At 44.5% G+C, this 14,285-nt stretch overlaps 1 protein-coding gene across 1 annotated transcript in view; it reads left to right on the top strand.

Moving 5' to 3' along the window:
- MAGI2 (membrane associated guanylate kinase, WW and PDZ domain containing 2) overlaps nt 1-14,285 on the top strand; it is a 1,552,529-nt gene that overhangs the window by 1,486,579 nt on the left and 51,665 nt on the right. Inside the window, exon 21 of the mRNA XM_013004634.2 lies at nt 7,921-8,059. Within this exon, the coding sequence (XP_012860088.2) occupies nt 7,921-8,059 (139 nt within the window). The remainder of the gene's footprint in view (nt 1-7,920; nt 8,060-14,285) is intronic.

Here is a 14,285-nt window from a genome sequence, read left to right as displayed (position 1 = left end):
GGGGGAGAGAGAAAGAGGAAGGCCTTCGATGAGGTGGACTGACAGTGGCTGCGTCAATGGCTCAATCATAGGAACAACTGTGGAGCTGGAGCAGGACCGGGCCATGTTTGTGCATAAGTCGCGATGGATCAGAACCTAACAAGAAGTGCTATTGAAATTGTCATCATGGGGCTGGAAGTGCTCAAGGCAAAGTTTCGAAGACATTCTAGGTTATACTGAGATGCTCTAGATCTTAACTTACTGCAGCATGAGAACAGAGACGTGTACCGTAACTGAAAAGCACTGTTAGTACTCCAGTACTGAACCTTCACTACAGTGAGGGCCTGCTTCTCAGGGACCGTGCCCTGATCCTTTGTCTTCTCAAGCTGCCCTTTTGCAATCCAATGTTCGATTCTTGCACTTCATCAATTCTTCTGTTCACTTTAGTGATTCTGTGTTTGAGAGCATGTTTCAGAGTCTCTTCTGACATTCGTCTTTGTGTTTTCTTTCTTTCCTGTCTTTTTTTTTAAATCGTTATGTTGGGGTTCATACAACTCTTATCCATTGTGTCAGGCACATTCGTACATTTTTTGCCATCATCATTTTCGAAACATTTTCTTTCTACTTGAGCCCTTGATATCAACTCCTCATTTTTCCCCTCCCTCCTCCATCCTCCCTTACTCACAAACCCTTGATAATTTATAAATTATTATTATTATTTCATGTCTTACAATGACCAATGTCTCCCTTCACCCACTTTTTGTTGTCAGTCCCCCTGAGAGGGGGTTATATGTAGATCATTGTGATTAGTTCCCCCTTTCTCCCCACACCTTTCCCTTATCCTCCTGGTATGGCTACTCTCAATATTGGTCCTGAGGGTTTGTTTGTCCTGGATTCCCTGTGTTTCCAGCTCTTATCTGTACCTGTGTATATGCTCTGGTCTAGCCAGATTTGTAAGCTAGAATTGGAGTCATGATAATGGGGGCGAGGAAGCATTAAAGAACTAGAGGAAAGTTGTATGTTTCCTAGTTGCTACACTGCACCCTGACTGGCTTCTCATCTCCCCGTGACCCTTTGTAAGGGAATGTCCAGTTGCCTACAGATGGGCTTTGGGTCTCCACTCTGCTCTCCTCCTCATTCACAACGATATGATTTTTTGTTCTGGGTCTTTGATGCCTAAGACCTGAACCTATCGACACCTCATGATCACACAGGCTGGTGTGCTTCTTCCATATGGGCTTTATTGCTTCTCAACTAGGTGACCACTTGTTTACCTTCAATCATTTAAGATTCCAGATGCTATATCTTTTTTTAAAAATCATTTTATTGGGGGCTTGTACAATTCTTATCACAATCCATACATACATCCATGTGTCAAGCACATTTATACATTTGTTGCCATCATCATTCTCAAACATTTGCCTTCTACTTGAGCCCTTAATATCGGCTCCTCATTTTTCCCCTTCCCTTCCCACTTCCCCCTCCCTCTTGAACCCTTCATAATTCATAAAGTATTATTATTTTTTCATATGTTACACCATCCGACGTCTCCCCCTGCCCTCTTCTCTGCTGTCCAACCCCCAGGGAGGAGGTTACATGTAGATTCTTGTAATTGGTTCCCCCTTTACACCCCACATTCCCTCCACCCTCCAGGCATCGCCACTCTCACCACTGGTCCTGAAGGAGTCATCTGTCCTGGATTCCCTGTGTTTCCAGTTGCTATCTGTACCAATATACTTCCTTTGGTCTAGCCAGATTTGTTAGGTAGAATTGGGATCATGATAGTGGGGGGGAGGGGAAGCATTTAAGAACTAGAGGAAAGTTATATGTTTCATCTTTGCTACCCTGCACCCTGATTGGCTCATCTCCTCCCCATAACCCTTCAGTAAGGGGGTGTCCAGTTGCCTACTGATGGGCTTTGAGTCTCTACTCTGCACTCACCCACATTTACAATGATACGATTTTTTGTTCTTTGATGCTTCATACCTGGTCCCTTCGACAGCTCGTGGTCACACAGGCTGGTGTGCTTCTTCCATATGAGCTTTGTTGCTTCTCAGCTAGATGGCCGCTTGTTTATCTTCAAGACTTTAAGACCCAAGACGCTATATCATTCTTCTTTTTCTTAATCATTTTATTAAGAGCTTGAACAACTCTTATCACAATCCATACATACATCCGTTGTGTCAAACACATTTGTAAATTTGTTGCCATCATCATTCTCAAAACATTTGCTTTCTACTTGAGCCCTTAGTATCAGCTCCTCATTTCTCCTGCTCCCTCCCCCTATATCTTTTGATAGCCGGGCTCTATCTGTTTTCTTCACCTCATTTGCTTATGCACCCATTTTGTCTTCAGCAATAGTGCCAGGAGGGTGTGCATCACAGAATGACAGGTTGTTAGAACAGTGTTCTTGTGTTCAGGCAGGGCTTGAGCAGAAGCCCAAAGTCATTCACTACCTCAATATATTGCCTTATAAATATGTGTACATAGGTCAATACCTCTATTTTTATGAATTAATGTATTTACATATGTACACACCTATGCATATACCTCTATCCATAGTTTTGCTTCCTAAATCTTTCCTCTGTTTCCTTTTACCTTCCTCCTGCCCCACCATCATACTTGCCCTTCTTCTGCCTCTTAGTAATTCCTCTCAGCTAGCTTTCTGTTGCTCCAACACCCCCAGAATCTCTACATCCTCCTTGTTGATTTTAAATCCCTAGTTGTTCCCCTGTCTATGGCATCTTTTGCTCACTGATCCCCTACCCCCACCCCACCCCCCAAGTCCCTCTGGAACCATCAGTCCGTTGCTTTCTCCTCGAGTTTGCGTCCCATGCCTATGGGAAAACCAACACTGATGGAGACAAAACAAAAGGAAAACAAAAGATTGAGTAAAAGGAGAAAAGGAGGGAAGATTATAATAACTGGGGCAGGGGGTATATGATTCTAGGTCTGTCCACTGACATTATGACTATCTCCCCACTGGTCCTGGGGGAATAGCCGGAAGTCTATTTGGGAGGCTCCTCCAGGGCTTTGTGGATTTGCTTTGCTCCAGTTGCTGATCTGTTTTGTTCCCTTCTTGTCAACCAATTTATTTTGGTAAAGTGACTATGTATTCCTCCCATCTTCTTTTGATGCTTCCTGCAGCATCCAATATTTTGCCCATAGAATCCTTCAATATTGTAAGTTAAGGCTGATATAAAATGCTAAAGGAGCTTAATTCTTCATACATAATAATTATTGAGCATCATTTCAGTCATGTATAATCATGCAAAATATATTCTTATGGTGCAGTAGTAAGATGAAGGCAAATAACTGATTACAGCCATGTAAGCGTCTTTGTGGAGATGCCTGAGTAATCCTTCCAGCAGGGCCAGCCATGACACAGGGCAGAAATGAACCCAAGATTTAATCAAATTCTCATCAAGATTTCATTGATACAAACCAAATATATTCTATATGACTTGGCTACAAAATGCTACAGACTAGAGTTTAAATCGTTTCTGCATCTTGAACTATTAATCACTTAACAAAAACTAAAACGTTTACCTTTATTTGCATTAATCTCCAATAAGAAGCAGCAAAATTGTCACCTACAGAACCCCAATCAAGTTCAAGGATGAGTAATAATGTTGTTAAGGAACACTCTGCAATCCTGTATGAGATGAGCCCCACTGTAACGGGACAGAACTCATTCAGCTACGCCATGAGATGGCCTTCTTATCTCATCCTACCTGACCTCAAAGACTTTGCCGTCTCCCAAGGTGACCACAGATAAAAGTATCTGTTTCATAGGAATGAGTGCCATACTCGTAGAACGCATGTTGTTTTTCTTGTCACATTTCTAAATTTGACATCTCCATAACCAAACCAAACCACCTACTCAGATACCCCCTCTCTCGGTTTACCATTCCATATTGTGACTATCTCTGTCTCAGAAATGAGGGCGTCCTACTTGCCCACTCACTTTCTTTCAAAGTCAACTGAACGTTTGTTGTAAGCAGAAACCTTGTCATCCATCTACCTCTGTATCCCCAGTCGACCTCCTGGTACATAACCAATCATCACAAAGTGTTTGCTGAACGAAGTCACCTCAAGTCTGGTCGAAAGGCAAGCATATACATCAGTAGTAAGGTGTGGTAAATAGTGGTTCAGTGATGGGTGAATAGAGGATGGGACACCTGTGCTTGGGAAGCAAGTAGGGTCAAGAAAATGTCCCAGGGAAAAGATGCTAGCCTTGGAGACCACGTGGAGATGTCAGGTGTACGGCAAAAAGAAGGCGGAGAGAACAGCGGCTGCCTGTGGGAGCGTCCGCAGGTCTCAGCCTGCCTGATGCATGGGGGAGGGGGCAAAGCCTCAGCGCGGGCCCTTTGCAGAGACGAGCTGGTGGAAGCAGGAAAGAAAATACTAGCCACTCCCATCGACTTGAAGCCCTCACGTGCAGGTACCAGAGCAGCCTTTACATCAGCTCCATGTCATCAGTTTCTCCATCCGGATATAACAGAGATATCCCAAATGCATGGCTTCAACAGACAGAAATGGAGCCAAAAATCCAAATTCAAGGCACTTAGTCTAGGTGCAAGTCCTCTCTCTGTTGGTTGTGAAGAAAGGTCCTATCTCTTCCGTTTCTATTCCTCGGTCCCTTGACAATCATTAAGGGCTTCCCCTCTGTTTGAGCTTCCTTCTCAGTGCCTAATCAGCTCTTTTAGTGTCTAAATGTGAGAGGCATAGGCACACACACACCCCCACCATGGAGATGACCTCATTGACAGAAGAAAGAAACCCATCCTCCCAGCCACACGCCTCTGGTGACAAATAGAAGAGATTCTTAGAGGGTGACAGGAGAGTTGAGGTAAAGGTCCACCTTGAGCTGGCCAACCCTGGCGTTGGTAGGAGAGCAAGGACAGATGCAGAGGTGTGTGAAACTGCAGCGGCACCCTGAGTGACCCCAGGTGTCCACTTAGGCGGGGCCTCTAACTGTATTCGGACCTGGGCAACGTTCTGCTGTCGAAGGAAGGTAATAAACCCAATCTGCTGGGGGTGCGTCGGAGTTGCCCATTCGACATCCAGGTGAAGATATTGAATAATTAAACGGATCTGTGAGTCTGACATGCAGAGATCGGTCTTGCCAATAGCAAAGACCCTCTCTTTTTAACTGTTTTACTTTGTAATGTGATACGGTCCCGTCACGTTTAGTCATGACTTAAGACTGCTAGGGGACGAACAAGTCGCCCCACTTCCGCCACTGGCTTACATATGGGGCCTCAGGTGAACGACTAAACTTCAAGTGGTGGCTGGTGCCTCACAGGAAAGATCATTAAGGGGACCTGAGAATAGGCATTGCACACATTGTCCCTGAAACAATTTACTGCAGCCTCCCTGGCTCTTCTGTGGAAGGTGGAAGACATGCCAATAGAGTCAACGTCTTCCACTGCCCAAAAGCCATAAACGGGCCTTCAAAGGGCTGATGGGAAACTTCCATTATCTTCTAATTCCTTCTTCTTTTTTTTTTTTAATCCATGAATTTTTTGAAGCCCCCTGGACATTCAAAGTCCAAATACTGCCCAGAGGGAGCTGTTTATCTTCGCTCCCTTGGGATCCTGACCTGTGTAGAATCCTCATTAGGCAGAGACTGCCCTACACATGATTCATGGCTGTGCTCGCACTTTGATGGGAGCTGAGGTCTTAGTTCCGTGTCCTCTTGCCATTGTGGTGGCAGCTTTCGGTACCTGCTCCTGCCCAGCCTACAGTCCCCCGTCGGCTTCCCTGAGTGCACTGCGATCCCACTCTGCTGCAGAGAGCTTATCTGCAATTCTGTCTGCATTAGAGAGTTTAGGCTGAGCTCAGCTTTGTTTAAGGAACCCAACTAAAGTAGAATTTGGCAAAGTAACTCATGGTGCTTTTCTTGGCCAATTTGTGACTTGCACTGGAATGAAACATTTTAATTCAAAGGTTCCTGACAGTAATTGTACTGTGGGAGTTGCGTGAGGTGCTCCTGGCTGCACCTCCTTTGACTTCAAATATCTATTAGCAAAAAGCTAAGTGGGAATGTCTAGGGAGCCCGGGCTTTCTGGCAATTCAGGAGGGATTGCCATCAGCAGTCGGGTGTGAGCACCGCAAAGATTTAGTGAGAGTATATATCTGCTTTGGAGAACAGAGAACCTCATTTTCAATTGATGGGATTATGATAGAAAATTTATCATTAAATGTGAATATCAACCAACTTTGTAAACCACTGTGTACAAAGAAGGCAATATCATAATAGCACCCAGGGAAATATGAATGATGTATGACAAAAATTCTCAGAGAAGCATAAAACCAATCACTCTTCCAAAATGTTGAATTAGATGCTGCATTAAGTCCAAAGTTAATACTGTGTTCAATGAAGAGGCTTTAAAATTTTGATTTCTGCGATGTACAAATGCGCTTTACACATTGATGTGTGTATGGATTGGGATAACAGTTGTATGAGCCCCTAATAAAATGTTAAAAAAAAAACAAAACAAAAAAAAAAGAAAAAAAAAATAAAAATTTTGATTTCTGATCGCTTCTCCGCCTTTTGGCTAAGATCAAGTGTTAAAATATTGACTTCTGATTCAAGGAAAAGGTGGCCAGGTTATTTTGAATTTGGGCTCAAACATAGTCCCTAGTTTTAATCAAAATCTAGATAAGCGTGATAGTTACATAATCTGGTGTCAATTTGAGAATTGAGAATTGTCAATCAGGTGAGAGCCAATGAGGCCTCTGTGTGGGCATGGCCTTCTCCTGAGAATTCTGGGAACTCCTGTAATTCCTCCTTGGAAACAGGAGACTGCCTTCTCTCTACTCACTCCCTGTGAGACACTTCTGACAAGAAGCCACATGAAGCCACCCTGAGGCAGCCAGAACCCTGGGAGCTTGAGGAACCATGTGGAGACCCCTACCAGTGCTGAGATGCTAATAATGCCACTGGATCCACAAGACTTCTTACCCACTGGCTGTGATCTTCCTGCATTCGGCCTCATTACATGTGTTTTGGGAGTCTTAAGAGCACTTTATAGATTGGTATCGGACATATGGGCTAATATCGGACTTATGGACTTGATCTGGACTGGGCTGAGAAGTTTTCTCAGTATTCAATTGTATATAAACCTCTTTCTTATACACATGAGTGTCTATGAATTTGTTTCTCTAGTCTACCCGAGTAACACAGTAAGTTAACAACTTTTTCTATAAGGTAAATGTAAGGTACAGATCACTGCAACTTTCCTACTCAGATATTTTAATGTCTATAAAAGGTAAATAATGTTTGGTGTTAAGATTTAGGATGAAACCTAGGGCTGGTTTAACCTTGCATGAGAAGAGGTGGGTTGCAGCCAAATGTTTCAGATGGTCTCTGGAAACGGGTGGAATTGAGAGAGAGAGAGAGATGTGAGCCTTTGAATTGGCTCTGACTCACTGTGACCAAATGCACAAGAGAATGAAACATTGCCTGGCCCGTTTTGTCTGCACGATTGCTGCCATAGCCATGTCCATCATTGAGGCCATTGTGCCAATCCATCTCACTGAGGGTCTGCTTGCCCTGTTGGCCCTCTGTGTCACCAAACATGATAGACTCCTCTGGTCATCAGTCCCTCCTGTTGACATGTCCAGAGCAACAGGTTCTGCTGTGATCCATGGGATTCTGGTTTGGCTACTTTTTCAGAAATAGATCACCAGCCTTCCTAGTCTATCTTAGTCTGGGAGCTCCGTTGAAACCTGTTTACCGTGGGTGACCCAGCTTGTGTTTGGAATATCTATGACAGAACTTCCAGCATCACTGCAGCAAGCAAGCCATCACAGTACAACAAACTGGTATACAGTTGGTGAGCTATGCTAGGGTGGCTTTCTTAATCTGTTGGAAAGGCAGCTTGAGTAAGACCATCTCCGGCTGACTTCAACCTTTTCTTTTTCAATCAACAGGTAGGAGATCAAATCATTGAAATCAACGGGGAAAGCACAAGGGACATGACACACGCCAGAGCCATAGAACTCATCAAATCTGGAGGAAGACGCGTGAGGCTACTACTAAAGCGTGGAACAGGACAGGTCCCAGAATATGGTGCGTGTCACGTTTTCACTTACCTTTGTGTGTTTCTTCTGTGTACCGTAAATGCCTATGCTCATTTATACAACTATGCCAGGCCTCTACTTCTAAAGAAACATCGATTTCGTTATCAGTAGACAAATAGACATGTGTATGCTTATGCTAAAGATATAGACCTTCCTTTTACTCCCTCGGTTGGGCAATGTATAAAATGTCAATGTAGACCCCCCCCCCCCCCGGGCATCTCTGAGTGTGTTGGGAGATCCAGCCAGCACTAACAGATCAGAACCTCTCTATCGACCGGCCATCCTCTGTCCATTTGAGTCCACAGGAACGTCCCCATGACCTCCTAAAGCCACTCATGCATCAGATAGTCCCACAGGATTTGTAAATGGGGCCAAGGGCCAATGCAGAACAAATCCTCGGGGTGAAACGTTCAAACCTAAGGCTCATTTCACAGTAGTAGCTCATGCAGTCATAGCATTTCCTAGGGATTTAGGGATTTTTTTTCTGCCCCCAAATGAGGCAAATTTCAAAGTACATTTTAATTTGTACATTTTCCCTCAAGAGCTTTAAAAGGTATATCTCCCAAAAGCCCATCTCAGACACGATTGACAGCATAGCTCTCGGCATCCCAAACTGCTGGTGCTCATTACATAAAAAGCACCAACACCTGAGTAGTCTTTAAACTGGCTCAGAAAGTGACAGCGGAGGAGTCAGGGTCAGGTCGACTGAAATCAGTAGAGACAAAACACACACACATGAGACCATTCCAACTCATGGCAGCCCGTGTATATCAGAGGATAGTGGTACTCCTCCACACATTTTGGTTTTCTTTGGTTAGCAGATTGCCAGGCTTTTCCTCTGAGGGGACCTAAGCTTTTAACTTCTCCATTAGCAGCCAAGTGCACTGTTGCCCCCCGGGTCCCCCCACCCCACCCCCCAGGAACTCTCAGTGAAGAGTAGCCCCGACAGAACTCACCCATCTCTGGGAAATAGGAGCTAACTGCTGGTCTGAAGAATTAGCTGAAATTAAATGTAAATTTCAGATTTGGAGAAATTGTTCCTCACATCAGCCTCTCTCCTCACTACCCCCAAAATGTCTGGATGGCACATTTTGGGCTCAAATTAGGCTTTCTGTCTATGTTATGTAAATAACCCATTAACATCTCCTTATTAGTTCTGAGTTCAGTTGAAATATCTGAATCCAAAGGCCCTTACATACATTATCTTCTGCATACTTCAAAGCTGACACAGAGTCGGCAAGCCTTCACGTGAAGAGCCAGCACACACTGCAGACTGTCTCTCACACCGACCTTATTCCCCAGGAGGTATTTTATCCCAGTTCCCACGCTGAGTGTTGGGACCTAATGATATCACTTTGAATATTAATATTAGCAATCAGCACAATCCTGATCCTGCTAAATAAGTGAATGTGGAACCTTCATTAATCCCTTGGTAAAGCATCTGAACCCTTAGACTGGAATGGTTTTTGCACACTAGAGCGTTAACTGCTTCTATCAAATCAAAGTGACTGGGAGATTCTATTGCTTCTTTAAAAACTGTATTTTCTTTTATGGCAAGACCTGGTGGTTACCTATTCCAAGGATTTTCATTGGGTTAATATTGCTCTTTTGGTTCTAACAAGTTAGTCTTCAGATATTTTCATCTAAACCACGTGGTTATCCCAAGGTTTCTATTGTTTTGTAGACCCACTACTCAGTCCATGTTTTCAGCGACCACCATGCCAGCTGCTAGGCTATAATGAGCAGTTAGAACTTTCTACTGACCAACCTGTGGGAAAACTCAAACTGTAATGCATACGTATGAAGCCACTTCAAATCATCTTTAAGAAAAAAATAAAGTCATGTTTTTAAACAGAACAAACATTTATGATCCTTTCAACCTTACCCCATTGATTCCTAACATTATCCAAAATTATCTGGTTATGATTAAATTCTGTAAATGACCAACAGAGTTTGTTGCCTATCTGGGCTGGTCATCAATATGCAAAATTGATGCAAAATTGCTTATATTCATCTAAAATGAAACACTGAATATATATTTGCAGGTAAGGTAGATCATGAGCTACTTCTGATGTTAGTGTGACATGGATTTTTACTGTAAAGATAGCCTTAGAAAATATTTCACAAACTAGAGCATGTTATTGAGTTGAGTAATCTCCTTTAGGAGAGTAAAAGAATCATCATAAACGGAGTAAACATTAATTCTTCAGGGAAATCTCAGCTGAAAGATGCCCGATTGTGTTTGAGAAATCCAGAAGGTTTGGGCTCAGATCAGAGTCTTAGAGAAGGGTGCTATTAAATGACACATTTACAGTGTCACAGAGATTCCTTAGGGGCGGTGTTTCAGGGCTCCTGTTCAGAGATGTCTTTAGAAGAGTTCATGGACACAGCATAAATACTCACAGTTAAGTAGTATGCAGCGATGTAATACAGATATTCAACAGGGAGGGGAAAAAAGAACAAAACATGCAGGTGTCTTTAAGCTCCCGCCCTCCCATCAGGGCTCACCCAGAGCACACTCTTCACCAGAAACAAAAACGCAGCAACGTGTGCACTGCTTCAGCCCAGCGAGCCCCTGCTTTCCAATGGAGTTCACCATGCAGCCCCTTCAACGGGGCAGGCACCGGAATTGCAGACCCCACAAGGAAAGCAAGTGGTCAGCACAGCCCACAACAGTCAGCAGCCCTTTTCATGCAGGTAACATTTTAAGTTTGAATAGGGAGCTATCCACCCACATGTTCCTAGAGCCAACCGTACAAGCAGCCCTTTCTGAGGAGGAAAGTTTGTCCACCAGCAAGGGGAAGCCAAAGCAGGGATGACCTTCGAGAACCATCCAAATGACCCTGGCGTCTAAGGCATGCCCACAGTCTGTGTCATGCAACAGAATGTTGTGTTCAGGATATTGTATTTTCATAAAATTGATGAGAGAGAGGTAACCATAACAACCAGAGAAAACTCTTGAGCGTACCGCAATATCCAACCAAGAACACTGCTCCACCCGTTCCACACACACCCTTAATCTCGGGAAAGCGGATTTTGATGTCGGATCAGAATTTAGCCCTGTTTTTGTTTCTTTTGTGGGCCTTTTCATTTTAAGATCCTAAGCCGGACATAAAGTCCATCCGTAAAAGATTGTGCAGGTCTCCCAGAGTCCTCAGAAGACAGCCTTTAACCTGCCAGGGGAGTGTTCAGAGGTACCTGGGAAGAGGAGACTGTGAAGATGAGCAGACTGGCAGATGACGAACTGCCCGTGGAAGGGTTATACGTGATGACCCTGTTGGTCTCAGCTCTCCCTGCGATACCAGCCGAATTCAGAATTCAGATTCGCTTTGGAGCAAGCCCGGCCCGGGGCCCAGGGCCACGCCAGGGAAAGGCTGGGCGCAGTCACGAGGAGTGCCGCCTGGACGCCCCTCTCCGAGCTCCAGGTGAGCTGTGACCCCAGAGAAAGAGAGGCCAAGGGCAAGCGGTCGGATTATTGACTAAACAAAGTCAGTGGGAATCCAGGTGCGCGAAGGGAAGGAAAGACACACTCCTCGATGACTGTGAGACGAATCGTCCATGGACGCCGCGGCCAATTCAGAGACTTCAACCCCGACCCGCGCCCCCAAGTGCCTGCGCACAGCTTGCTGAGCTGCAAGGGAATCGGAAAGGCGCAGGACTGAAGAGGTTGCTTGGATGGTGAAGTCCCAGAAGGAGAGGCTCCGGAGATGGCACTTCAACGCGACTCGGAGCCTCCGGAGAAGAACGTGGTGACTATAAACGCAACGAGCCCCTCCTCCTGGACACCTGCTCAGCACCGAGGAGACTGCTCTGGGCCAGACTGGGAAGAGAAGCGAAAGGGACCCCCCAAACAGCCCTGCGCCTCGGATGGGTTACTGCTCTTCAGAGTGAGCCTAGGAAGGTTAGGAGAAGGAAGCACCGGCACATCCTGGTTTTCCAGCCGCCCAGGGATGAATAACAAACGCACGCCCTGCCCTGAAATGCAGGTGTTCCTCCTTAGCATTCACGGAACACGACTTGATTTACAGACTGAGCCACAGAGCCAGGGCGGGCTGGGGGTAAATAGCGGAACAGTGACTGAAATATCCCAACACAAGCAGTTTGGATCAATGCAGAGCATTCCCCCAGGTAAAATTTGCCGTTCAAATTCGATCACAATAAAGCAGGAGAGAAATAACGTGTTTCAGCCTTGCTTAGAGCTCTGGCCTGCTTATTTATTCGCTTAAAAAGCAACGCGAGGGGTCCTTATGAATAAAACACTGAAGGAGTCCATTGTGAGTGGGAGTCTCAATAGCCTTCAGAGGCCAAGGAAGGTTCAAAAGGCTGAAGCCGAATACTCTCGCACTGCACGTGTCCAGCTACCACTGGCCCCAAGCACCTACAGTGAGGGAAAGAAAAGGCAAATCAATCAATTGTATCTTCAATAGGTTTTGACTTGCTTGCAGGTCCCTGGGAAGTGAAATTGTTTTTATTGTATCGATATAATGAAATGACACTAATACAGCGTATCCAGAGCAACAAAATCTCTCAACTAGAGAGTACAGTTAAAGACAGCAATGGGCCAAATCGTGTAAAGGTCTTCCCATAATCAACAAATTGAAATGATGTATAATAATCGTATCTGAGTACCAGGTTACACAGCACTGGTCTCTCTTTAGAAGACAATAAGCAATGTTCATTTGTTTAGTCTTCTATACAATTGTATACTTATACTAAGCATTATAAGCCTACCCATTTACCCTTGTGCATAATTATTTATTCAGGAAGTCCTTTCTTCATATAAAGATGAACTCCAGACAACAGGCTCCTACCAAATATTCGGTATGATATAAATCATGTGACTAGTATAATGGATTAATATAGTTAATATTTCCTTAAGTAGGCCCAGGATTTACTGAGCAAGTACTATGTACAAGGAGGCAGTTTTCAGGCACTGAAGGTAAAACATAGTCCTGGTCCTCAGCAAGCCTGCAGTCTAACCCTGAGGATCCAAGCAACAAGTGCAACTAACCATCGTGCCTGCTGAACAGGCCTCCATGGATCTGCTCCAAGGAAAAGACTAAAGCAGGATTTATGGATTATTCTTAAAATTTCACAAGTGCTTCCAGAGAGTTAAGGATACTTGAAAAGCATTTGTCTTCTTAGGTGTGTTAAGCATTATTCCTGCTGAGATATACCCAGAATATGGGCAAATCTCTGCTTAGGCCTTGTCTGATACAGTCTAAATTCCAAGTGAATTAGCCAAAATATCCTGTAACAAATTGGCTAATCATTCCTCTTCCCTCTCTCGTGACTATCAGCCACACCTGGCAACCTGGAGCACTCTACCCTCATATTCTGGTGCTTTCTTGCATGTGCTGATACAACCCAATAAAAGGCAAAGGGAGATTTGCCACCACCTAAACCGTCTCCTCCAAGACCAGATCTGTGAGAGCTGTAAGTGGCCTTTGCTCTAACTCACCTGCTTTTTTAATAGGGCCAAGGGTGGCTTGTTTCCACAATAAATACTGAAACTTAATTTCAGCTTCTGACATTCACGGTTGAGCACATCTTCCTTTTCTAAGAGCAGTTCTACAAATCACTGGAGCATCTTCCACTGAGCGAGAGAAAACTATAAAGCCCAGGGAAGGAGCAGAGCCTCTGGCAGAACTCTGGGCAGGCTCACACAGAATAAGGTTCCTCTTCCTGGTGGCCAAAAGGCTCGAGACTCTCCACATGCACCATTCAGGAGACACCAGGACACCCTCTAGCCCCCAAGCATGGTCCTGTTTCATGGAACCCGGGAGGGGCACAGCATTCTGAAATTCTTTTCCCCACTGGTCAACCAAAACCCCAAACCTCAACTATTTTGTTTCAGGATAAACATGAAATCCATATTCTACAATAATATATCTTTTTCTTGGATAGTCCTAACATGGTTTTCAATGTGATTTTTTTAAGCTATGTTAGGTGAATTCCCCACCCCCAAGGTCTTGCATGTTAGATACTTAAGAATCAGATAAAATATAGTCCACATGGTGACTAAGAGGATAGGATCATGGGCAAAGGAAATATAGAGACTCAGAAAATCATATGATGCAGAAGGAGAGAAAAGAAAGAAAGAACATAGTTTAACAGAAGCCTGCCTGTTTCTGAACCTCCCACACTTGTTCCCCCTCCCTCCCTCCCTTTCTCTCTGTCTTACCCCTATCTCCTCCTCCTCCTCCTCCTCCTTC

This window comes from Echinops telfairi, unplaced genomic scaffold, assembly GCF_000313985.2.
Source record: "Echinops telfairi isolate 266 unplaced genomic scaffold, ASM31398v2 ScPeMD7_23;HRSCAF=83, whole genome shotgun sequence".
NCBI classification, from domain to species: domain Eukaryota; kingdom Metazoa; phylum Chordata; class Mammalia; order Afrosoricida; family Tenrecidae; genus Echinops; species Echinops telfairi.
Note: the sequence above shows the minus strand (reverse complement) of the source record. Positions and strands in the feature narration are given on the sequence as shown.